Here is a 27,511-nt window from a genome sequence, read left to right as displayed (position 1 = left end):
TTATTGGGCCTCATGTTCTGTCCAGAATATACAATTTATTGCAAAACAGTTTTGGTTCTGCAACATTTCACAAAATTTCTGTTTGATGCTATGAAAAACACCCCTAGGTTTAAAATAGCTTTGTATTAAAAACATATATTTATATTTTACTGGTATATTAGAGCTTAATTTAGAGCTTAATGTGTTTATCTTGCTCTTAACAGAAGATGTTCAGTGCTGTCTGTAAAATAATTTATCAACAATGGCAGAAATTCATTTCGTTTAATTACTTGTATATATTTTCAGTTCACATTTAAGTTTCTGTTGTTCCATTACTTTATACAGTGGAATGTTACAGTGTGTTTTCCAAAAACAGATGGAAAGCCAGTTTAGATTTTTTTTTTTTTCTGGTACATGCCAACTGTAAAATCAGTAATCTAAATGTTTAGAATAGAACAAGATCTCATAATGAACAACAATACTGGTGAGTATGTTCTTTGTAAATGCTCTTAACATGCTTGTGAATAACTTTACACATAAATGAATACACCTCACATTACGTAGGCACAAAATTACACAATCACGTATGAGAAGCTTAGACTTTGGATGCATAATGTTCCAGTGTAAAGCAATTTAATAAAACACTGTGTAAAGCAGAGAAGGCTGCTGGTAGAGCAATACTACTGTAGGATTTACAGTTGAAAATAATTACATTTTTGGCAATCTGTAATCATACCATTTTGTCCTGTTTAAGATGTCATGGGCTGTATTCACAAAAAAAAACCAAAAAAAAAACCTTTAATTGGCCTCACTGGTAATTTAGGACAAACTCATAATATGGACATGCTAGTCCTAATTTTAAGGTTCTTCATTTTTAGAACCAACATAATGTGTTTGTTTGTTTGTTTGTGTAAAAGTATGTTACAAAGTTTTTAGCTTTGTCCTTGGTCCTCATTGTTCTTTTAAAGCTTTTAATGTTAAAAGCAGCTCCTAAACCTGAGACAGTGTTCAGAGGACTTCTATATCACTAAGACCAAATCGTGAACAGATGTAAAACTGGCCATAGTAAAAAAAATATATATAACACAACTCACAAATGACCAAGAAATGCCCAAACAGTAAAACAACTTTTTGCACGTCTTGAAAATTCATACAATTTCCTTTCAAATGCTGACCAACCATGAAGCAGTGGTTCCTCTAGGGAATAAGGTGCTAATTACAAAAACTGTTTAAATACTTTAGATACTTTAGTTAAATGAACATAAAATTAAATACTATTGGTTCGTTATTTTGCAATATATCACTCTTATGGACTGACTATTCAGCTGAGCAAGTATTTGACATTTAGAGTTTTGTTTTCATGTATTTAACATTAATTTTTAAAAAGAACTTTCATTATCATTTTTTTAATATAGCAATTTCAATGTAATTTCATTTAGGAATTCACCACACCGACCCCTACTCATCAGTCAGTTGCTATTGAAATTAAATCATTTGTCTAGGAACTCTTCCTGCCACTTAGGGAACATTCATTGGAAGGATTTTTGTGAATACAGCCCTTGAGAGTTTATACACTGTATCAGTAGTACTACTCTATAGGCTTTAAATTTAAAAAAAAATAATTTTTGACAAAGTGCTAATTTAGACACTGCATTAACAGGAGTGTTGTTCCCTGCGTCTAATGGGGCACCGAAGATGAATCAGCAGAGTAATGAACATGCTGAAGCTATAACCAAGCAATCCAGTTTGGACACAGACTGCAGTTATGAACTTTCTTGAGTAGAAAGTGTAGCTGGTGTAGATAGGTGCGCTGGTGTACATCAGTGTAATGTGTGTGACTGTCTAAAACCCAGGGTCTTGACTGAGAGAACGAAGGGTCACATGTCTAATCTCTCCTGTGACATACTGATCAAAGCTGGTCTGGTATTTGGCCAGCATCTTCAGCAGCAGCCGCAGACTCAGCCACCATTGCTCTTTGGGCATTCTGTGCCTGTAACGGCCAGACAAACGAAACTCTCAAAACAATATAATAAGTATAGTAATTCATAAATGAGAGTGTAAATTCAGCAGTGATAAAGATCAGTTTGAACACTCACTCAAAGTCAGTCTGCTTCTTTAGCTCAGCCACAGAGCTGAACGTGAGCACTTTGCCATTCAGGCCCAACACACACGCCGTATCCAGGGAGTTAGCAAACACAGAACCTGATTGAGATCATTTAGTCATCATTAATATCAGCTGTGGAAATATGACATGTAAACTGCAGTATAAAGTATATCTATCAAAAAGAGCTTAAAATAATTGTTTCACCTTGTCTGTACGTGGCAGCCATCTTCTCAGTAAGCCACTGCACGGCCCTCACACCCAACTTTGTACCAAAGTTCCTATCAAAAGGTGAAGGTGCACCTCCCTAAAAATAAATAAATAAATAAAAATAAAATAAAAACCATGGTTATAGTTTAGTGCAGGAGGTATGTTTGCAGCGTTCATACTGGGATGTTCAGAGGTATTCATGTGACATACTATTAATAAATCATGTGACACAAATAATCAACATGAAATTACCTAAGTATCAAATTATTATATACAACATTTAACATTAAATGCCGATGTACTATAAACTTGATGCTTTTCAAAATTTGATTGCATCGCGATGTTTAGCCTCAAATCTCTAGTTTAACATTTTCCAGTAGTGAGATCACTACTATAAATCACACAACATGTAATGTGTTTAAACTGAGTTGAAAAACACAGGTCTGAGAATATAATGCATAATTCATAATTTCACACATAGCCCATGTGATTAGATGAGATCTGTACACTGAAGAGTCCTGATAGTAGCTGAAACACAGACATATGTTCACCACTTCACAATGAGAATGTTTCCCTGTCTTCTGTTGCTCAGTTAGTGCTGACCTGTTGGAGATGTCCGAGCACGTTGATCCTGCAGTCAAACACTCCTTTTCCTTCAGCAGTGTACAGGTTATGGATGAAGTCAGTGGTGTACTGTGGATGGCATTTCTCATTCCTGTGTCAACAGTAATTAGGCATCAGTCATATCCACAAACTCAGTATGACTAAAGACTCATTTTTAGTAAATGTCTTAAAGCACATGTGTCAATCTCATGGCCTCTGGGGCCAAATACTGCCTGCTGCTTTGTTTCAGTCGGCTTGCACAAACTTGCAAAATAATACTGAAACAGCCTGCAGTGCCTGCTACTCCACATTTTCACACTATCAGGAATTCAGAACTATGTGCATGTGGACTTACAGGTCACAGGCTTGAAACATTGGTTAAAATCAACTCCTATCTGGTGCGTTTAAAGCCCATGTGAATTCTTCTTAAATGTCTTTCTTACTGTTTATTTTTGAAACCAGATATAGAGTATATTAGGGATTGCATGCCTGTTAGTTTTTACTTCTTGACCAGTGATTCAAAAAAAGTAGTGGACTTCATGGCTAGTTGACAAACACTGATTAATGTAGTACAAATCATACAAATCACTTAAGTGAATCATGTTCCATTAAAGCAAAAGAAAGTTGACTGTACAATTGGCTTCTTCTAGTCTCATATATCTGAAATATAGTCTGATAGTATTTCCTTACTGTCTGCCTTGCCATTTTTCATTGCCCTGACTTGTCAACATCCCCACAGCAGTAACTAGTGAACGTATTAGACAAATCAACTACTATGGTACCCCTAATATATATTTTATTAAAAATTAAATGTCTTAGAGCATGGTTACTAATCTAAAAGTGTCAGGTGTGCTCTGTCCAAATAAATGTATTCAGTAATTTAAAAGGAAGATTAATCACTGTTGGTATAAACAGTTCAAGTCAAAGCTAAATGCATTAGTCAAATATAATTAACTGACAGAGATAAGATAAATATCAGACTGTGCTGTGTCTCTCCAGTGACTTTGTACTATAAAACAGGAGGTGTAGGCTCTTTTGTACATTCATCAGAAATGTATAATGATTCAGTATTACTTAATTACCCTGCTTTAATAAGCATGAGAGGACCTGGCAGTCTTTGAAGGAAGTGTGTGTTACATAAAACAGATTCTACCTCAGCACCAGACCCCTCTGGATATCCTTCTTCATCTTCTCTGTCAGATGCTCAACATTCGTCTATTAAAAGAAATTTATCATATAGAAAGTGAAGTGAAGAGTGACCTTTTTAGACCTCCAAATGATTTCACCACTATCTTGAAGATGATCGAAGTTATTTACAGCTTTTGTTTCTTGGCTAGCTTGTTTAAAACAAATATAAATCAACTCAGGGCAATGCTGAGGTTTAATGGTATAAATGGAACAGCATGAAACCAGTATCTACTGTGGTAGTGAGACACTACAAAGGTAACTAATCTATTAAAACACAAAACTTGTAAGTTGTTGGAAAGCTGCACATGCAGCTGCGAGTTTCAGCTACTTTAAGATTTTTTTATTTATACATGTGTTTCACATTAACTGTTCCCTATTTCCTGAATGCAGCACACAGCACCTGGAATTGATGTGCAAAACGTGCTTCTCTATTTTCATGCAAGTTCTCTATCAGACAGCATCTTTCTGTGGTTTACCCACCAGTGATTACAGCAGGAGTTGGTTTATAAGTATAATTAAAATCTCACCTGCAGATCGTGGATATCGAAAGGCTCCTCAAATATATATGCAGCATCCGCTCCCACAGCAATGCCAGCTGTGGTTGCCAGATATCCACAATATCCTCCCATGGTTTCCACCACAAATACCCTCCTCTTTGTTCCTGTAGCTGACTGTTTGATCTTATCACAGCTCTGATGGAAAAACAGCATAATAGCGTTATGTGTATTACTCTGTGACATGATATACAGCTTTGTGACTGTATACATAAATGTCTGATGTTCTAAATCACATTTCTTTTTGCTTTAGCGTTACCTCATCTGAGTAAATAACTAATTGAATGGCACAGAACTCACCTCCATAGCTGCGTTGACAGCAGTATCAGCACCCAGACTGAATTCAGTGCCAGGGACATTGTTGCTGATGGTGGCAGGAATGATACACATGGGAATACACAGCTCTGTGTAGCGCCCCCTGGCATCATACAACTCCAGTACCCCTTCATAAGCCTAAAGAATAAAAGAGCTCTTGCATTCGCTCAAACAACCCACCAGTGTTAAATGGCTTAAATGTAAGTATATAAATAACCAAGAAGAATATATTGCTACTTGCTTCAAAGCCTCCAATTACTAGTAGTGACTGGATGCTGTACTTGGTAAGATTTTCAACCAACTTTTCCATGCAGGTACTGGGTAGGGTTCTGGAAGGATAACATTCAAAATGCCATTATGGCTGGAATATGGATAATAATAATAATAATAATAATAATAATAACAATAATAAACATGCTCCATTAACCGTTTAGTCCCCAGAACTGAGCCACCTTGACCAGTCCAACCAGCCACACTACTCCAAGACATCTCTTTAACCTTTACACAGACAGGAAGTTATGCATGTAAAATATATTGTAAATACATTGTACTTTAAGCTCAGTGTAGTATAACTGCAAGAAGTCTTTACCACTTCTGTTCTTTTTTACATCCAAAAATCAATAGTTCTATGTTTCTAATTATTATCTTACTATATATTTACATTGCAGCATCCTGGTAGGACAATTGTCCTGTCCTACCATTCATTTTCTAGGGATACAGGAGAAAATCCTGCAACGAAGATGGTGTGAGTGGTACAAAGTTGAAGAGTTCTTGATTTCATTCAAACGAGAAGTAAATACTGTCAGGCGGTGGACAATCAGATTGTTTTAGGAGTCACAAATATGCTCACAGTCAGGCTCTGCACACTGAAATCAGTGCAGTGCAAGATAGAGGAGACAGACAGCAGTTTGGTAGCAAGTATTCCTGAAGATATGATTATATCAGCACAGCAACAACTTAAAGCCACTTTTTAGACCAGCAAAAACCTGAAGATCTCCAAAAACAGGAAGTAAATACATTTAACAAGTTTCACTGACCAGGAAATAAGTATATCTGGAATTTTATTACATTTTTAAAAAAACTCACAAAGATACTCCAGAGCTCTCATCTAGGCAACATGCATTAACCTCTGTTTTACTGGAGCACTTTACTGTGGAGAGCTAAACCCGCTTGTTTTTAGTGACACACCCCCAGTGCAGCCAACTCTTGGATTCACTGCAGTGTGAATGAACCTTCAGTGTGGAAGTGACTGTAGTCAACTGTACTAATGAGTTATAGTAAAGAATATCTGTGCAGTTATCACCACAGTCTTAAAAAACTTTCCCAAAAGTATAACAAGTAAATCAGTGCATACTCTTTTTCGGTCTCAGTTCCTTACCTCTCCATTGGCGAGGCCCTCAAATCCATTATCAACAGTGTAGACTTTGTGGCCAGATTCTAGTGCCACTCTCACTGCAGACCTCACAGCTGCATTCATACCAGCTGCTGGAGCACCCACGTTCAGGATGGCCAATGAGAAGTTGCTCTGCGGAAAACACACCTGCTATAGCACTGACACCAACCCCTGCTCGACTTGTCTCTGAAAGCTATGCTAACCTTCCACTAATGGAAACTTAGTTAGCAGTTAGTATCTAGTAATTATTAGTGTCACAAAAAGCAAGATGAAAGTCTAGAGGTTAATGCCTATCCAGTAAGGCCTGACTGATAAGGGTTGGTCAAAAACGGCTCAGATTAGATGTACAAACTTATCAGCACTTACAGCAGAAATCACGCAGATAAAGCACTGATAATGTCTCTTGAAACAGCATTCAGGAACGTGATATTTTGAACAATACCCAAACACACTTCGGGTGTTGAGACTCATAGAAAGTGATTTTTTTGTGAGTTTATTCGATTTTAAGCTTTCAGTCAATACAATAAAACACAAGCTAAATTTGATTTAAAGTGACACAAGACTATTTACTGTGTAAGTGACTTTTTATGTACTATATTGCTGTTTCTGTTGTTTATCTGAGTCTAATGTCTTATTCTTCTTGTTGCTCTTTCGGGTTCTCCCTTTAGGGGTCGCCATAGCGGATCATTGGTCAGAATGTTTGATTTGGCACAGATTTTACGCCAGATACCCTTCCTGATGCAACCCTACCATTTTATCCGGGCTTGGGACCGGCACTGAGAGTACACTCCCAGTGGCTAATATCTTATTTAACTAAAACTATTTAAAGAATTTTTAGAATTGTGAGCTCCTTACAGTTGGTATCAGTCAGGCCCAATCATATACAACCAACAATCCAGCTAGAGACTAAAGTCTGTACACAAACCAACACACACATAAATGTACATACCTACTAAAATAGCTTCCAAAATCATACTGTTTCTTTAAATCTGTTAAAGAACATTTGAGACATTCATATCATGCTGACAGTCCCAACAAGCCCAGAGTTTTGCTGGCACATCTAAAGTTTTACCGTGACTTGAGCAGGCTTCTGGTATGCCAGTAACTTGTAAATGCCCCAGTTGTTCGCGAAGCTCCTGAAATGAACATAATGTTCGATATCTTTGAGACTGATGGCATTCATGCATTAACACAATCATTAACCTAAGCAAGGGGCGTACTAACCAAATTTGGAGCCTACTTTACTGTGTTGTTCACAGAATTACAGGACGTCAAACAAGTCTCACCTTCCACGCAGCTGAATGGCATCCTCAAACCTCTTCTCATTCATAGCCGTCTGTACTGCTTTAGTCTGGGGAAATAAGGAGGAGACACTGCATGAATGAATAATACTACAGGATGTCCGAAAAGTCAGGAACCAGTGGCAATACGTTGAGCAAATATGTCGATCCGAATATGTTGAGCAAAATTTGCAAAAGTGATGATACAGCAGCTGAGAAAATGCATGTAATGGTAAAGCACATGTGAATAATAAATACAAAATTAAGTAATGTAGTTAAGTAATTGGTTCCTGACTTTTTGCACACCCTGTAGACTCAGAAATATTATCACACATTTGTAGCTCAGTGAATTGAATTCTTTGATAGTAACTGAGATGCTGAATGTAAATCCTAGGACTGATGGTCTTTGACGCAAGGCCAGAAATGCTCAGCTACATGCTTTGCAGTGGACAAAATTTAAAAATATTATTTCACTCCTTCATCCATCTTTAGTAAGAGCTTTATCCTGGTCAGGGTTGTAGTGGATCAGGAACCTATCCCGGGAATAATGGGCTTGAGGCTGGAATACACCCTGGATGGGACACCAGTCCATCACAGGGCACCATGCATGCACACACACACACACGCACGCGCACACACACACACACACACACACTCATTCATACTTAGGGGCAATTTAGAGTCTCTGATCCACCTACCAACATCTCTTTTTGACAGGTGGGAAACTTAAAAACCCAGAGGAAACCCACACAGGAGAACATGTGAAACTTAACACAGACAGTAACCCGAGTTTGGGATCAAACCGGGGACCTGGAGGCAAAGCTACCCGCTGCAACACTGTGCCGCAGACACTGTCTTAAAGGACACCTACATCTTTTGAACCACTGAAGCAAGCACACTGTAAATTATTAATTATACACAAATGTGTGCGGTGCCACAAATTTTATGCAGTGCTGTGTGTTTGGATTATGATTATGGATTATGACAACTGATGTTCTGTACATCTGTCTAACACAGGTAAGAGAGTCTCCTGTTCTAACACACACCAAACCTGCCATTAAGTTTAATCAGGTGTATTACAGCAGAAAAATCACCAGACTCTGCTGGACCCAGAACATACAGCACAAGAGTTTGGTGCTCCTGCAGTAAAGTACCTCCTTTGTGTAGGTCTTACCATTTCCACCGCTTCCATGAGAGGCAGCCTCACCGACCGGTTACCAGACAGGCCGATCACACAGGCGGCGGTATCAGGAGTCGCCTCCATCAGCGCCACCACTGCCTCCATTCCCAACTTACTGCTCTAGGAACACAACCACAGCCCAGTGCTCAGAATATAATACAATACAATACAATTCATCATGTTGCTTTCTCTCACACACAAAATAGGAACACCTGTACACCTGCTCATTTATACAGTTATCCAATCAGCCAAGAATGTGGCAGCAGCACAATGCATAAAGTCATGCAGATCAAACTCATGCAGGTCAAGTGCTTCAGTTAATGTTCAAACATCAGAATGAAGAAAAAGCGTGATCTTTGTGACTTTAACCGTGGCACAGTGCTTGGTGCCAGATGAGCTGGTCTGAGTATTTCAGAAACTGCTGATCTGGGAATTTCACACACAACAGTCTCTAGAGTTTACACAGAATGCTGCAAAAAAAACCAAAAAAACATCCTGTGTGTGGAGGGTCTGCAGGCTGAAACACCTTGTTGATGAGAAAGATCAGAGGAGAATGACCAGACTGGTTTGAGCTGACTACAAGTCTATAGTAAGTCAAATCAGCACTCTTTACAACCATGGTGAGCAGAAAAGCATCTCAGAACGCACAACACATCAAACCTTGAGGTGGATCTGAACTACAACAGCAGAAGACCACGTCAGGTTCCACTCCTGTCAGCCAAGAACAAGAATCTGAGGCTATCATGGGCACACACTCACACAAACTGGACAGCTCAAGACTGAAAAAAAAGAAATACAAGTGAATTTTTTCCCTAATCCTCAACTGTCCAGTTTCTCACCATTCTGTGTACACTCTAGAGATGGTTGTGTGTGAAATTCGCAGGAGATCAGTAGTTTCTGAAATACCTGAACCAACATCCATTCCACAATCAGAGTCACAGAGATCACACTTTTCCCCATTCTGATGTGAACATTAACTGAAGCTCTTGACCTGTAACTGCATGATTTTATGCATTGTGCTGCTGCACATGATTGAATGACTGGATAACTGCATAAAAGTGCAGGTCTACAGGTGTTCCTGTTAAAGTGGACATTGAGTGTACATCTCTACTTTCTCTCACACATATACATCATACATACTAGCTTCTTATTCTTTATGATTAATTTAGTTTTGACTGATTTCATTTAAACACATCATATCATAAAACATGCCTTATTACAATAAATTGGCTAAAAACATTTCTTTAGGTTTTCTGCTCTTAAATATTACAGATACGATTCAGATGGAGCCCCTTTTATGATCTACATTTCAATCAACTAAACAACTTACTCCAGACTTTAAATACGGAGATCTCTAAAATTCAGTTTGAATTGCTTACTAGTACTCGATCGAAGGCTGAAGGAGTTCCTCCTCTCTGCACGTGACCCAGAACAGTCACCCTGGTGTCATAACCCAACCGCTTTACAACAAGCTACACACGCACACACACACACACACACACAGAAATCATGTTATCGTCCTACTATTATAACATATTTTTTAAAATAATGTAAGCAAAAAGGATATTTATCATAAAGGTGCTGGTGGTGGAGAATATTTTTAATGTACTTACATCTTTGATGTAGCTGGAAGAGATGGGTTCGCCTTTTCTGTTGATTGCTCCCTCAGCAATGATGATGACGTTGAGTCTGGATCCCTTACTACGGCTCTGAACATACACACACACACAGACACACACACACACGGTATCAGTAAGCACTATAATTGAAAACTTATGGGCCATTGACTGAAACATGACAAACATGGCAAAAACCAATAGCTGATGATCCAGGCCCATCTGTGGGGAGATCTAAATGATGTGATTACTTTGTTGAAAGTGGTTCAATGCTGATTTTTATTTATTTATAGATTTGAGGCTATTGTGCTCAGTCACCTCTCCAAGCCGAGCGCACATGAGCTCCTCCCAGTTGTCCTCTGGAGGAGCTTCAGGAATAAAGAGCCAGTCTGCTCCAGATGCTAACGCAGACACCAGAGCCAGATATCTGCACGCACACGCGCACACACACACACACACACGCACACGCACACGCACACGCACACACACACACACACACACCAGTTAAAGTGCCACATCCCTTTATTTTTAAACAGCTGTCCTTTAAAATTCAAGCATTTTCCAGCACAGTTTAGATAGTTAGTTTAATTATGGCAATTTATTTGTTTCATTAGTTAGTCTGTCATGGCAATTTTCATTTTGACTTCAAAACACAGTATTTATTGTAAAGGCATATTAATGAACCAATCTAATGAACCAATCTATAATCATTAATTAATTTACTATAAATCTATGATTATTACTATTCATAAAAACCAGAGGAAAAACCAAGAACTCTGAACAAGCCTTGTTAAACAAGAACAATTTTATTCTCTTTTTAAAAACACATAAAGAGCTTAATTAATCCTCTCAAACATTGAAAACCTTAGAAATCAAGTAATTCAAATATTTTAAGCTATATTAATGCTGTGTAAAGCTGACTATTGCCTGTAACACAGCAATGACCTTCATCACTGAATCTGTATATCAGTAACACTGGAGCGGCGTTTATCTCAAGCAGTAGTGACCTCTATAATTACTAGTGCGATTCATTTATGAGACCATCAAGCCTGGTGATCCAAATCCAAACGGTTCTCTGCTCATTGAATGTTTACAGCAGAAATATTTAGAGGTGATATATAAGGAAGTTATGTTTGTGGTTAGTCATGATAAAATAAAATCATGTTAACTTTATGCACTGACACAAGTGGTGCGTTTTCTAGATTACAAAGTCTTGAATGAATTAAAGCTTGAATTTACTTCGGGTTCAGTGGTGTTTTCATGGCATATCAGAAATCAGTCATGTATTTCTCACAGAGACTGAACAGCAGCACTGAGACACGACTCACCCACAGTGTCGTCCCATTACCTCCAGGACAAATGTGCGCTGATGGCTGCATAACAGTTGGAAAGAGATTTGCAAAGTGTTAGAAGTGCTTCATTAGTTAAAGTAATGATCTAATCAACTAGCATCCTCAGGCCAGTACGTAAAGCAAAAGGTTCGTTTTAAAGCACAAGCAAAGCAACCATTAAGTATCTTTTCTGTACTGGTGACTTGAAAACATTTTTTGAAAACACTGAGCAATGAAATGAGGCTTAGTTTGCATGTACCTTTAGACTCTAATCAATCTACACTAGCATAAAGATAACATTCTGCTAAATACTATATATTTTCATAGAAATTTCACATTGTTATTGGTTATGTAGTATAAAAATGATGATGACACATTTTTATGCAAGCTTTCTTCTTCTGGAAAATCTATTTTACATTTTAAAAACACAACTCAGTCAAGTGATATGGGAGATACAGAAAAAAGTGAAACACTATACTAAATACTAAAATCCAGTATAATAGCAATAACCCAGAACCTGACATACTTAATTTGTCTTAATAACAGTCACCTCGGAAATAATCCATAACATATACTATATGGCCAAAGGTTTGTGGGCATCTGACCATCACATCCATACGAGCTTTTTGAACATCCCAAGTGTGGCTGTGGGGATTTGTGCTCATTCAGCCATAACAGCATTAGTGAGGTCAGGGTCTGATGTCAGGTGAGGAGGCCTGGGGTGCAGTCTGCGTTCCAGCTCGTCCCAGCTTGTCCCAGTGGTGTTCAGTGGGGTTGAGGTCAGGGCTCTGTGCAGGCCACTCGAGTTCTTCCACACTAAACCACGTCTTCATGGATCTCACTTCGTGCATTGTCATGCTGGAACAGGGTTGCGCCTCTTAGCTCCAGTGAAGGGAAATTGTAATGCTACAGCATGCAAAGACATCTTATACACTTCCAACTTGGTGGCAACAGTTTGAGGAAGGACCACATATGGGTGTGATGGTCAGGTGTCCACAAACTTTTGACCATATAGTATATTTGGTCTCCACATAAGTCTCCAATAACAGACATTATAGGATATTTGCACGTAACGCTCCATTAATTTTGATCCTGTCTTGCTGTTTTCTTACTCCACTTTATAATCTTGTTATGTATCTAAACTAAACTAAAATACGCTGTACAATAACATCTGTATAATCATCTGTTACCTACATGTTTAAATAAAAAGGAATAAAAAAGAATTAACATAGAAATACTACAGAAGATGCAGTTGTGCCAAAGTATCCTGACTCACTAAATATTTCTAACACTGATTATCTTTAAACAATCCGGTTAGTTTAGAGTTCTACTTCCTGTAGTCGGTTAACGTCAAGTAAAACTTCACCTAGGAACTGATGTGTTCTAGAGTAATAAATCTCTCTGTTTATAACAATCTAACCTTATTTCTAACTGCGTATCGGTGAAACTTCAGGTGGAAATAGTAAAAGTAGGGCGAGTTCAGACGAGGATTCTATGAAACCAAACAGCTGTCTCGGACTCAGAAGCTGTTTTGTCACGCCAGGTTAAAGGTGCATTCCTCTAAGAGATTACGCAACAGTGCATGCCCAAATTCTTTCTGTGCTGTGACCCTCCATTCTGCACACAGTGTAATAAATTAAAGGAATACTCCAGCATTTTCAACCTAGTCTCTATCCACTGCATCTGTAGAAAAAATGTCATGTTTTCCTGTAATATGAAAATAAAATCAAAACTTGACTTATTACACATTTATAATGGAAGTCGAAGGGCAGCTGTTGGGGCGTTATTAAACATTTTTGTCAAACACATTTTTTGCAAAACACTTGCATGAATATTTGGGTCCAAAGCTCTAAATCTGTTTATACCACAGAGCTGCTAAATTCTCAAATCTGATGGGTCAGAAGGTTAATTTTCCATAACAGCAGCTCTGACAGAAGTTCCAGCTACTAGCCAAATCACCAGTTTATATTAATGCATTCATTTGAATACATATAGCTAATTCACAAGGACTTGTATAATAAATGATAATAAATAGATTAAATTGATAACAACAATAATAATAATAATAATAATAATAATAATAATAATAATAATAATAGTATACAATAGATTGTATAGATAATAATAGATTACAAAATGTGCTCTTATTTAGCAGATTTGAGCAGATACTCATTGGTGTGGTGACATTTTCTATAAAGAGGTGTTTAACATTTATGGAAGGAGTCTTCAGTGTAACAGTAATTTGTAACAATATGAGGCAAAGCTGTTCCTTCAAATTTACCCACATGGGAAAAACCAAGGATGGAAGATGGTACTGTGAAACCCACAATTTCCTGTTAACTCCTACTGAAAGTAAAGGAATGACTGTTATAGCTGCTCTAAAAGATAAACAGTATGGCATCATTCTTTAATAAATAAAAATAACTGCACTCTGCAAATTGCTGTGGTATGAGAGGAATAAAGCCCTTCGGGATGTGCTGTTATTGGAAAATAATCAGTGATGGATTTGTAGTAACTCTGCTTCCTGTCAGGCCGCACCACACCACCTTGTCACTGATTACTTTCCAAGAACAAAACAACCTGAAGTGTGTTATTCCTTTTATACCACAGCAATTTGCTAACTGCTGTTTTCTGTTTATTAAAAAACAACACATTTTCAGAAGGTGGAATGTGTACTTATGCATTAACAACAGAGTTGAGTGTGTCTTCTAGTGCATGGATTCCACAAAACCGTCAGGAAGGGGTAAATAGCACCATGTCCTATTTTTTTTCCTGTATATGCTTCATTGCTGGGAAGTTGGATGAAAGTGTAGATTTAGAAAGACATTTCTCTCATGTCTCTCACTGACTGTAATTTCTGTAATTGTTTTAGTTTTGAAATTGTGCTGCATGTATTTTAAACATCAGTTAAAGGAATTCATCAACTGCCCTTAGGCATTCATTATAAGTGTGTTTTGAGTAAACTTTTTTTTTTTAATTATTTAATATTACTGTGGTGATGAAATATACACTACAAATACAGTGGATAGAGGTTAGACTGAAAAATGTTGGAGTATTCCATTACAGAGAGTCACACCACTATTCTGTCATGTTCATATTTGGACCTCCTGCTTTATTTTCTCCCCCAGGCGGTGGTTATAGTGTAGCTGCTGACCTTATAGCAGTGGTGGTAATGGCGTCCACGATATCTATGATGCGATGGAGGGCTGAGTCTGCTCCGATGGTCATGTCAGTGCCACAGAAGTCGTTATCGATGGAGCCCACCAAACCCACGATGTTTAGGTGGCTGTACTGTTTTGCTCTCTCAGCAGTGATCCTGCCTAGAAAGGAGAACATAAGCAGTGTGTGTGTACGTGTGCTGCATATGCTTGTTATATACTGGCCTATTAAAATAAAAACTTTACTTTGATCTGCTCTGCTGATTCAGTCTGGTGCTGTAACAGTACTGAACTGTTAATGGAGATGAGTGTTGCCGGTGTGCTTTGAGCAAAATTCTTTTGAAGCTGTGAAACAACTTCGCCTTTTATAGAAGCAGTTTATGAGGCAAATTTACAATTGTAATGATAACAGGGACAAGCTTTACATGCTGCATTTCTATACGCCCGAAAAATGACAATTTGTAAATTTGATTTTCTAAAATATATTTTAAATTGTATGATTATTACAGGTGATTGCATGCTGAACCTTTAAATTCCGTCAAACCTACTGATTCTAATTTATACCACACTACTGTGGAATTCTCAAATCTAACTGGACTAAATGTGTTGATAGATTTTGTCTGTATGGCGGCGCGCAACATAAACAGATCTAAAAATCGAGTGTAACTGTTGATATGGTGAAGGCTTCTGTTATTTCACATTTTTGGTCTCCAGTGTCAGTGAGTTATAGCAGTCAGAGGTAAAGCGGTAACTTTGTAAAGTTTTCCAACACAGGAAAGCCTTCATGGCATTTTTGGTCTTATTAACTTCAAGAGAAAAAAAGAGAGGCTGGTGAGGAAATGACAGTTATAGTGATAGGTAATTGGTAACACGAACTAACTTGTTATGCAGACGTTTCACAACATCAGATGTAACTGTAAAGGGATTTTAAAAATTATGACATGTCTTAGTTATTGTTGGCAAATTGCTGTGGTATAAGAGAAATAAAACACATCAGGAAAATAATCAACTTCAGGGTAGAAATGAAGCATCACGCCTGTAACAGCAAACGCTGTCATGTTTTATTCCTTTTACTTCTGTCATAATGGAGATCTTTGGCCATTGTTGTCATTTTCGCTCCCTGTATTTGGGCAAGTTATTGCTGCCTTCAACGGAAATACCCTCATACCTCATTGCAAACATGCTGACTGCTAAATGATGGCTTGAAAATGGAGAAATGCCAGACTGAATCTACAGAGATGAAGAAAGTGTTAGCTTGCAAAATGTAGGGTAATGAGAGGCAGTACTCACTCTAAGGATGAAGTGTTGGCATATTTACAGGCTGCCAATTTATTAGTACCAGCTGTCCTAGTAAATCCTTCCTTGGTCATTTTGCCAGTTTTTGGACTTCTTTTCAACATGATTGAATGAGACAGTGCTAATCACAAACCCCTGACAGCCACTCATTAAATCAGGGTGGATATGGTTTACAAAGTCTTCCTGGATTTGAAATTTGATTCCAGTGAACCAATCGATGTAGACTTTCAGAGTAGAATATAGAAAAAGAAAAGATGATCTGAATGAGTATGAGTTTGTCTGTTCCAGGACTGGTGTGTACCTTTGGCTTCCAGCTCGGCGAGTAGTCCGCTCCACTCATTTCGGAAGATGTTAGCGCCTGTAAGGCTGCCGTCACCTCCACACACACAGAGGTTGGTGATCCCACGTTTCACAAGGTTAAAGGCGGCAGCCAGACGGCCTTCCCGTGTGGTGAAGGCTTTACAGCGAGCGCTGCCTATCACTGTCCCACCCTGAAGAAAAGATCTGCATCAAACTAGCAAACCGAGTGCATTCATTCAAACCAGTGTAGTTAAAAAGCTGCTACTTTCTCATAATCTAAAAGCAGCAATGAGCAGAATTGAGCAATCCAGCCCTCTCAAGTCCATGCATTGCTTTCCACCAAAGCCAGTGCACACAGATGAACAAACTAGGTTTGCAAACACTGAAACTAATGCAACTTGAGTGAGAAGCTACAGATTAAAGGAAAAACCAACACAAAGTGTTTTAGCAAGGTGCCTGGCCACCACAAGCTGCCAGAAATATGCACTGGCATCGATTCTACATGTCTCTGGAACCGTTCTGGAGGGATGAACACTGTTCCAAAAGATATTCTCTCAATCAGTGTTTTGATGGCAGTCTAAATAGGTGTTCAGTTAGGATGAGATCTAGCGACTGTAAAGTCCACAGCATATGATTTACATCATTTTCATCCTTGTCAGTGAAACCTTGTGCCCTGTTGATGGGGTGGAGTTATCCTTGAAGAGACCACTCCCATCAGAATAGAAATGTTTTATCGTAGGATAAAGGTGACCAGTCAGAATAATGTTGTATTAATTTGAAGTGAATTTTCACTCTGAGAGGGCAAACAGACCAAAACCATGCAAGTAAAATTCTCTTACTGTCTCTATTGCATAACAGAGCCACTGTTTTTATCCTTTCGTTCTTCTCCCGTTTGTATGAAGCAGTAATAAATATCTAAACTACAATCTCAGATAAATTGAAAGAAATACGTCAAGATTTTATCAACTAAATTCACGCTACTCCTTGTGTAGTTTATTTGTAAATACAACAGACAGGAATTTTGACATATTTGAGTAATGACAGAAACAAAAAAACTATAATGGAAAAAAAAAAATTATAATGGAAGTCTATAATGAAGGCAAATCATTACACTCTGTCAATAACTTGCAACTCATATATTTGTGTAGAATGCTTTCATAAAATCTTCAGTCAATGATATTTGTAAATTCAATTCTAAATCTGTTTAATTCGTTTTTCTCATGAACAAGAACAAGAAAAAATGTGTCTATCAGTATAGCTGTGTGGCTCTAATTGGGTATAGCAAAACCTTTGGGAAAGCATGAAGTAAGAGGACTTAATTTTTACTCCATTTATTACTTATTACTATTTACAATAATTTATTATTATTATGATTATTCTGATTATTCTTACTACTACTGCTCTGGTGTGAGAAAGTTGTATAAACCGACATATAATCAGCTTTGGTAGGACATTTTCTCATGTCTGTCTCAGACATTTATTAAGATTTTTATTAGAGTGTAGCAATTATAGGTTTAAATTAATGTTATGTAAATGTGTTTTTAAAATTTTTATTCATGAAAAGCTACAACTGTAGACTTCCATGATACGTGAGTTTTCAGTAATGTGTACAGGGAACGTACAGATGAAAAAAATCAAATGTAACACTAAAATATATTAAGTAGGAAAACTAAAAAAACAAAAAGTGTTCCCACAGACAGAACATGTTTATAAAGTGATTTTTACCAGCTGGATGATGTTGGTTACGCTGTGCCAGTCAGCCAGTTTGATATTGTCTCCTCCATCCACCAGACCCTGGTAACCCTACATAACATCAATACAGCACATCACGGCTACGCCAGCATCAACCAGGCCATGTGTGTTACCGTACACGGCTTACATGCACATTAGCACATTCTCAAATACATGGACAAGGCTCGGGCACAGTCAGTGATATGATCTTCATTTTTTTAACATCAAATTACTTGGGTCATTTCTGTACTTTTATATATATATAAAGCGTATACCATACCCAATGTAATGTCATAATACAAAATCTGTGGGCTACATCAGAGAGTTTATGATACATAAACATAGCACAATATTTAATTTTGTAAACAAATGGCAACAAAACAGCGGGACCATGTTATTAAAGAATTTATCGAGGAAAAGGAGGAAAACAGATTTAAATAGATTTCAATCACTTGTAATAATGGAGCTATAAGAACATTGGTTATATCCACAATACTCAGAACAATATATAATAATGTTAATATATTGCAATATCATCGTAACGCCTATGCCTAGCTCAGTCTAACCTTAAAAAAAAAAAAAAAAAAAAAAGTCGAGATGCTATTCCGAGCCCTCGTTTCCTAGTTCATAAAAAGGTAAGGGGATGAAGCTTTTAGCAGATCAGAAGATACCTCATAAATCAGATACACCTTGGCTCCAACATATATCCCCATCCGAGTGACGGCACGGACAGCGGCGTTCATACCTGAGACAGGAGAAACAGGACACGGCAAATTTATTCTACTGCAAGTTTATTATTCACTGTTTAAGTGTTTGTAGCACTCTTCAGTACTAGCACTTACTCCAGCATGTGTGTTTAGTCAAGGATCTCTGATCTTTAACTGTCATCTGCCATTTAAATAAATGTAAGTGTAGTGTAATGGGCAGGGTTTCCTGTTACAGTCACGCAGAACTTCTTTTGAAGAATATTAATGTTTTTAATATTTAATAATGCTGCCCTAATAAGGCAAAATGCAGTATATTTGTTGTTGTTAACATATTGCTTCAATTAATAGATTTTTTAATAAATTAAAAAATAACCATATTATTACCCATCAGACAATTATACATAATTATCTAGCAACTACTTAATTGGCTGGACATCTAGTAAATTCTGAAGTCATTTTTATCTGTTTCACTCTTTCTTTAAATTACATGATGTGGTGATTCTGCATGAAGTACCACACAAGAAGCATGAAGAAGCTTCTACAATTGATCACAAGGTTTCCAGATATTCTTGCTGGTCAGATCTTTAACTCTAACTCAGTTTTACTGTGACATTTTCAGCTCACTGCAGCAAAGCAGTTAAAGTTTCTTTGCACTTTGGTTACTTCAAATAATCTTCCCAAAAGGATTTAATAATAGAAAAAAGAAGACTTTAGACAGTTGACCTATATTCCTGTTGTTACAGCTCCTTTTGCTTCATCACCTGTGGGACACTGTGATGTAATCACATCCGGACTTTGACAGGAAGCGATAGAGAAGTGATTTTTTGGTGAATTTGATATCTTGAGTGCTTAAGAGAATAAATATTGACTTTACACTGTATGTAGCCTCTGGTGTTGGTGCCTTCAGCAAACTTCTCACTGGCTAGTGGCAGACGGAGAACCGTGTTTGTCACATTCTCAGGGAAAAAGGTGTTAAACTGTATCTATCCTTGTTGCTTGGACTGTTCTGACAAGGTTATATCTTTTGTGTCATTAGTATGCAGCTTTCACCTGGAAATGTAAATATTTTGCACCTTTAAAATGATTTAAAGTAGATAACTGGGCCTCAGGATCACCGTAGATTAGCTTTTAGAGCAAAACTGCACCTTTCCATGTACATACTAAAGAGGCAAAAAGATGTATACATGAAGGTGCTTTCTCTGTGACAAAGTGACAGTTTAGTCCCCTTTTTTTAAAGCAAGCACAAATAACAAGCACACTGATGCATTTTGACAGCTTGTCAATCAAATCAGTCCTGACCCTATATTTCATGGTGATGTAATTCCCATGTCACCTCTTTCTGAAGATTGTTTCTGATTACGTTTTTGTACATTTTTGTATCACTGAATAGTGTTGCTCTTTACAGATATGGAACTTAAGCCTGTGCCTAGTGTTTGTTTGATAATAAGTGAATAGTGCAGTGTGATGGTGAGTGTACAGTAGAGTGCATGTCTGACTGCACGTACTGATGGCCACGCCCTCATTTCCCAAACACATACACTGTAGAGCACTTCAGTACAGTACGTCACCATCTGTTATGTTCACAAGGGTTGCCATGGCTACGTCTAAAAACGTGCATACTACTGTACTAAGTAGTGTGTAACAGCAGAACTAGTAGTAAATATATTGCTGTATTTGGCTTGTAAAGTAGGAGTTGTGTCTGTATTGGCTTCTTCCTGGTGCTAAGATAAAACACATGGCACACAGTTTAGGGCTCAGATGCCACCTGAAAAGCAGAATGAGGTGGAAATAAAGGAGGTTGAACTGTTAGATTGTCTCCTGCAGGTATAAAGGTTTAACTTTTATGTGAGCAGATGCTCTGAAACCTGAATGCATGCATGCATGAGGCTGTATAGCGTCGAACAGCTGTGCACATCTGCACTTCAGTAAATAAATCGCAACCTTCTGGATGGCGCGCGCGCGTGTGTGTGTGTGTGTGTGTGTGTGTGTGTGTGTGTGTACCTTGTGCATCTCCTCCACTGGTCAGCACGGCTATGGCTTTCCCAGCACCCGTCATCCGGAGCTTCTCCAAACCCTGAGAACTCATTTTAAATCCCAGTAAACACGGAGACTCCAGCCAGTGAAGCACACAAACTAACACTCTACCAGCTACTCAAAGCTTTAATGCCCTCAGGGATCCACACACGCCTTTAATACTTCATTAAATCCTTTGCTTTAATGAAGCGCCCAAATGACCTTCCGGGGATACAAACTGTGTATGTGTGGCCACGCCTGTTGTGGGCGTGGCTCGGCTGGCTGCCGTTTGCTCCGGAATTTCCCATCAGCACACTGCTCACATTAAACACATTACACAATCCCAACTACTGCTTTAAAGCACAGATCCCCAAGCAGAACCTTTCCTCTGCTCCTGATTACTCAGTGAGGTGTGATGGGAGAAACACTCAAATGTGTAGGATGTACAGTTGGGAGCAAAAAGTCTGAGGCCACATTAAAAATCTGGGATTTTTTTTTTTTTTCATTTAAAATTAGAAATAAACATAAGGTTTTAGAATTTCGAAATATTTAAAACAAAGAAAGCAACTGTTCAATATCTTAAATATTTAATATTCAAGATTCTGCACTATTTCCAGGTCTCTATATAAATGTAAGCAGATTTGTGATACTGAGCATGTGAACTGCTTTGAGCGCAGGTTTCCGGTTATACAGTTTTGCATGTTCTCCCTGTATCCTTGGTTGTTCCCTCTGAGTTCACTGGTTTACTCTCACCTCCCAAAAACATGTCAGTATGTGGATTGGCAACCCTAAAAAAGAATAATAGGAAAGGTCTGTAGTTACAAGTGAGTGAGGAATGTAAAGCTGGACCTGCTGACACATCCTGGGAGTTAAGGGGTTAAAACACCCACGATCATGCTGCAGAAGACAATCTTGTCCACAAACAACACACTGTAATCTCTTATTTTATCAACAGAGCAATAAAGCTTGTGCACTTTGCTCAGGAGACATTATAGTAACCTCCATATCAGTACTATCTGACTGAAGATCATCTCTACAGAGGCTGTGTAAAAAAGAAAAAGGCGAGAGAGTTTGATACAGTACATCAGCGTTTTATTCCATGCAGTTGTTTGCTTTGATTTTATTCCTTCCTGCTCCCACTGCACTGTACACAGGCTAATACAGGAAACCGTCAGGGTTGGTTGATCAGAATGCCATTCAAGATAGGGAAAGGGAAGGCGGGACATGAGTAAGAAACATACTGGAGGAGAAGAAAAATAGCTCAGAGTTTTAACACATCCTGCACAAAAATAGTTTATAACAAAATAACTGTTTATGCATTAGTTGAAAACGGAATGAGAAAAATGTGGGAAGGAATAAGATGAGCGTACTGAGAAACAGAGACGTGATACAGCGAGATGTTTGTAAAGTTGGTAAAAATCTGACTTCATAGTACAGTTTCTTCCTGATTTAAATACTGAGAGCATTCAGACTTTATCTGCCAGATTATGAAATACAGACAGTATGGCAAATAACACACTAAAGAGAACTCTGTCTATTTTTTATCCAATCTTTGCTTACAGGTGCAATAAGAAACCCCTTATGTTAATAGGTATATTGTTAGCACATTACTGAGCTAATTTACTAAACCAACAGCACTGAGCAAAATGCCCAAACTTGTGCAAGTCAAGCACTGAGAAGAAACTGTTACCCAGTAATTGATCATGTTACTTGAATTACATGTGCTAATTAAACAGGACTGATGCTGGGACTCTGCTCGCATCTCCGAGCTTCAGTATTTAAGCTGACAAATACCACTGAATAATGAAGACCGAATGTCTTAAGCAAGTCCTCATCTAAGCTGTTCAACCTACAGTCAGAATCAGGTGCTAATGATTTCATTATCTCTCTGGAAAGAGAAACTGTGGGGGATTTTATTACTTGAGCTCTCTTAGATGAAACGATAGCCAGATCCAAAATACTGAAGCAGACGGAAACATGATTTCAGAATCTCAACTCTTTCCAGCTCTAGTTTTAACAAAGTTGTTCACTCAGAAAAAGACTGAACCCTCTCCTTCCAGAAATACTTCACAAAATAATAATGATATGAGAAAAAAAAAATCGATATGATTAGGAAAACTAACATGATTCTAAACTTGCTAGTAGTCCAAAATAAATTAATCCAAAGACCGTGTAGGCCAGCTACAAAAAGAAAAGGAAGAGAAATTAAATTAAATTAAATTAACACAACAAATAATTATAACTATACAGAAAACATTATAGTGCTGCAGATGGAAAGACATTATTGTACTTTACTCTCAATACCTGTCTGATTTCTGTGGAATAAATCACAGAAGCTTTTTAAAGACGTAAACAAGAGAAATGAGGTTGGTGTGTGTCCATAAGTTGTCCTGGCTCACTGGTTACCAGACAAAGCCTCACAAGTCCTTCTCATTCAGACTGAAATCGTTTTGTCATCCAATCTGAATCGTGCTGGTCAGAGAATACAAACTGGAAATAAGATTCGTCTCAAACAGGATTAAGTAAACAGGGTTAGGTGTTGAACTTCTTGCTTTGTTCATTTGCTGCAAATGCATTCGGGTGTAAGACTTCAACATACGAACAAACCCTGTAAAATCAGGAAAATAAAATATACACCCTCACTCTCTCTCATGAGCTATCCGTCAGTCTAACCTGACTTAATCCATTTAAAGTTCAACTGGCCGTCCTGTCTAAACTATTACACAAACATACACACGCACACACACCAAAAACACACACGGGTAATGAATACAGTATATTATCAGTGATAAAAGATGCAGCATCCCTCATTTTGTGAACGTAAGAACAGGTTATATTAGTAGGGAATCTAAATGACTACTGCTAACCCTAATAAAACATACTCCTAGTATTTAGACGAATATAAAAGGAACGTTGCTTGGTTTTCTATCACAGCAACACAACACACAGATCTGTCTCCCCCTAGTGGAGTGCCACTGCTAGTACGCTGAAGAAAAGAGCTGCACTGTGCAGTTAACTTAACCTGAGCATCAAATCAGTAAAACGCAGGAGGTGATTCAGAGCAACACAAATGTCTCAAAAATAGACGCTTTTTAAAATGCGGCTTCTCCTATAACTACCTTGCGTCACTACAACTTGCCAGTGCATCTGTCCAGCCAGCTAGACAGTCCTCCTGAGCGAGATTCTCCTAAGCCTGAGCGGAACCTGCATTATTGCTGAACCTTTAGAGTGTGTCCGAAGGCACGTGCCTCACACTAGACATTCAGTCTCACTTTATATACGAACAAAAACAGAACAAATTACGCCAAGTCCTGAGGGATTTAAGGGGCTGCTGCATCTTCACATCAACTAAATCATTAAATATACAAATGACCTTGAATGGAAAAACTGAGATGAGATTAAAGAATAGAAGTACAGGGCTTTTTTGAGAAACTTGGGTCTAGACACAGATCCGCACAGGAAGAGGAATGTGTTATCGTCATCTTCCAGTCTCATAATCCTTCCGAGTTCAGGCCTGAGGTGAGAGGAACATTGGACTGGTTTTCTCCAGCTTCAACACTGATTTCAGGGATTTCTCACACAAATTCTGTTGTGCGTCATTTTGAAAGCGAGTTGGTGCTCCACTGTGTGTCTGAGAAACTCAGCAGCAAAGTCTGATTGGTTGGTCCAACTGGCATGCTGAGACTCCACATGCGTCTGTGGTGTTAGAAATAAGAGATGGAGAGATGAAAAAAACGAGAGAGGACGGACAGGTGCTGTTCATGCTGGTGCTCAAACCGGAGTGACCCTGATGTCCCAGGGCATCATTTATTATAAACTCAAGCTTTACCAGGTAGCTAGCGAGTCTTAGCGTCTTAGCCAAAAAGGGCAGATCTGGCTGCTTGCGTTTCTATTAAAGGGTCCCATGTTTAATCAGAGTGATCTTTATTATACTCTCCACCACACACACACACACACACACACACACACACACACACACACACACACACACACACACACACACACACACACACACACACAAAAAAATCCTTGATCGCCATGTTTGTGGTTGAGAGTTTGCACCTTTTGTTCCATTCCAACCCAATACACTCCTTCATTTTTGTCCTTTTGTTCTAGGCTAGAATTTAAAAGACCTCCTGATTTTTTTTTTTGTTTTCTTCACCTTGAATGCAGAAAAATAAATTATGAATGTTACACTAGCTACATTGTCAGTCCAGAGTTGCCTGAGCTTACTCGGATGGGTGGGGCTTGAGATAGAGGGCGGGGACTGAATGAGCAAAGGGGCGTGGTCTTTTACAGCAGGCCCCAGTTATTGCGATGGTCTTCCTCCCAGAAGGTGGGACCGTAGGAGGAGCTCACCAGGAAGAGGGAGCACACGGCTGCTTGTTCCTGATGGTGGCGTCGGAGCACTCGGCTTCTGAAGAGTCGCAGTCTGAATCACCGAAGTGCAGCGGATTCTGAGGGAAAGAGGCGAAAGAGAGAAAGAGAGACAGAAATAGAGACAGAGAGACAGAAATAGAGATTTAATGATGTGAAAACACAAACGTCTGCATCTGAATACATTTTCTCTCTAGTTATACTCAGCTTGTTATAATATTGCATCGGCTACAGAATCATAATGATATGGAGATATTTACAGGGTTTCCAAACATTATTTTCCAGGATATTTTCTGACGATTTATTCTAAGCAACAGCTGTCATGTACATGATTTTCATAAATAATAGCCTACACCTCCTACAACATTATATTTCGCATCGAGCTGAGAATGAATGACATGCAGTTGGACCCAACAAAGCTGTCTGGCATTAGCTAGCAAAAAAAATGCTTGCCAATATGTGTGATGCTTACGCATTTTAAGCAGGATCTTCTTCGTCAATGACCAGTATTTGCATTTTATACTACAGCGCTGCTGAATTCTCGAATCTGACTGGTCAGAAGGTGTTGTTAATTCTTTTACAGCAGCTCTAACAGTAGTTTTGGATACAAGACAAATGTCAGATTTATATTAATTCACTTGTGCTAATATGTTATTACTTCTATAGTACCAAATTAGACAGGGAATTGTATGGTGGATTTTCCACAAATGGATTAAAAAAACTGTCTGTAACTGTTGATATGGTGAAGTTTATTTTGGAAGGAGTCTCCAGTGTCAGTGCTTTGCAACAGTCATAGTCAACACAACTATTTATAGCTGCGATATCAAGTGAGAACAGAAAGTCACTTGTCTTGCAGGTGTTAAATATTAAATGAAATTATAAATGAATAAACCAGTATCATGTATTGCTCTTTAATAAATAAAAGAAATCGTTGGCAAATTGATGTGGCGTGAGCGGATACAATACTTCAGAATGCGCTGTTATTGGAAAATAAACAACTTTGAGGTGGTCCGCTTTGCATTGGATTGCATCACACTACCCCCGGGGTTGATTACTTTCCTATAACAGCATGTCCCATCATGTATTATTCCTTACTTAAATAATGGCTTTTGTAACATTACACACTACTTACAGCAAGGTAGTGTGCATTCAGGGACAAACTTGCTCTAATTTACATTAGTGGATTTTCTCTTTATATTTTTCCAGAACCTCTCTATTATTCCCCGAACACCTGATCATTCATTTTCTCATTTTTCCATGACACACAGGAACCCTGTATTAAGCTGAAACAGTGGTGCAGAAATGCTAACCTCATAACTATGTTCGTCCGCACACAGCTTGCCCAGGGATATCTGAGTCTTGACCCGGCGCACAGCACACTCTTTATCAGAGAGCCCGTCAGACTGTGTGGAGATGTCGATGGGGATCTCTGGTGTGTGTGAAAGCAGCTCGTCCAGCTGCTCCTCCTGACTGGCGCTCAGTGCCTCTAGAGGTCCGCTGTGTGAGTGCTCGCTCGTGTTTCCCTCCTCCCCATCCGACACAGACAGATTCTCCGAGCTGAACGTCGAGTACGACTGAAAGCTGCTCATGCAGCGGTGAGGCCTGTAGACGTCACACAGCAGTTAAATGAGCATTACAGGATTAAATAGTTTATCCAACATCTAACATCTGCATGAAAAAATAAAATAGTCATACCGTATTTTAATACATGTACATTATATTATTTACTGCACGTAAATGTACTGTATGGGTTTGATCAATGAGAATTAAATCAGCGCTCCTAATGCAGCCTGGAAGAAAAGTCAGCGCACATAAAGAGCATACTGATTGTCAATTATTAATAAATGCAGAGCAACTCATCACCTCTGTCTCCGTGGAAACTCCACTTCACTGTCAACCTCTCCCTCCTCTTCCTCAGATGAGTCATCCCCAGCCTGACAAGGAAGCAGACTGTTAGCTCACTCTCGCATCTACACATAACACACACACTTAACCAAGATAACATTATCTTTTACCGTAACCTCGCTCACACACAGGGAAGAAATAGTAATGGCTGCAGGAAATGCACCATACAATTCAGCTAGCATCAAAAAAACAAAACAAAAAAAACAACAAAGTCCCTTTCAGTAGCACACATTCAGGCCTGATCTGTATATATTTTGGCTGATACATTCGGGAC

At 38.5% G+C, this 27,511-nt stretch overlaps 2 protein-coding genes across 4 annotated transcripts in view; both read right to left on the bottom strand.

The window, feature by feature from the left end:
• Positions 1-247: 247 nt before the first annotated feature.
• pfkla (phosphofructokinase, liver a) lies at positions 248-21,339 on the bottom strand. Its single transcript, XM_026912607.3, has 22 exons — positions 20,944-21,339; positions 18,907-18,980; positions 18,230-18,307; positions 16,506-16,695; positions 14,905-15,070; positions 11,748-11,792; positions 10,738-10,846; positions 10,417-10,512; positions 10,183-10,275; positions 8,798-8,923; positions 7,630-7,694; positions 7,416-7,479; positions 6,329-6,475; positions 5,378-5,448; positions 5,192-5,279; positions 4,936-5,088; positions 4,609-4,773; positions 4,047-4,108; positions 2,894-3,005; positions 2,288-2,387; positions 2,076-2,181; positions 248-1,969 (listed from the first exon to the last, which is right to left on the bottom strand). The coding sequence occupies exons 1-22, from the start codon at positions 21,026-21,028 to the stop codon at positions 1,822-1,824; spliced, it is 2,343 nt and encodes a 780-aa protein (XP_026768408.1). The 5' UTR covers positions 21,029-21,339; the 3' UTR covers positions 248-1,821.
• A 686-nt stretch (positions 21,340-22,025) lies between these two features.
• Positions 22,026-27,511, bottom strand: part of si:ch211-45c16.2 (mitogen-activated protein kinase kinase kinase 13) — a 47,175-nt gene continuing 41,689 nt past the window's right edge. For all 3 annotated transcript variants that reach the window (XM_026912603.3, XM_053234047.1, XM_026912604.3), the window contains 3 exons: positions 27,196-27,266; positions 26,643-26,934; positions 22,026-25,412 (listed from right to left, as the gene is read on the bottom strand). In XM_026912603.3, the coding sequence (XP_026768404.1) occupies positions 25,311-25,412; positions 26,643-26,934; positions 27,196-27,266 (465 nt within the window). In that variant the 3' untranslated portion in view covers positions 22,026-25,310. The remainder of the gene's footprint in view (positions 25,413-26,642; positions 26,935-27,195; positions 27,267-27,511) is intronic.

Source organism: Pangasianodon hypophthalmus, chromosome 5 (genome assembly GCF_027358585.1).
Source record: "Pangasianodon hypophthalmus isolate fPanHyp1 chromosome 5, fPanHyp1.pri, whole genome shotgun sequence".
Classification (NCBI taxonomy): domain Eukaryota; kingdom Metazoa; phylum Chordata; class Actinopteri; order Siluriformes; family Pangasiidae; genus Pangasianodon; species Pangasianodon hypophthalmus.
This window is presented reverse-complemented; position numbering and strand designations above follow the sequence as displayed.

Bases quoted from the DNA above. Each gene is read 5' to 3' on its own strand.
- pfkla (XM_026912607.3), bottom strand. From the start codon at position 21,028: ATGAGTTCTCAGGGTTTGGAGAAGCTCCGGATGACGGGTGCTGGGAAA. The intron at 8,924-10,182 runs GTAAGCAATTCA...TTGTGTTCCTAG, and splicing joins CAGCCTTCGATCGAGTACTA to AGCAGTAAGTTGGGAATGGA. The intron at 2,388-2,893 runs GTCAGCACTAAC...ATTTATTTTTAG, and splicing joins TGCTCGGACATCTCCAACAG to GGAGGTGCACCTTCACCTTT.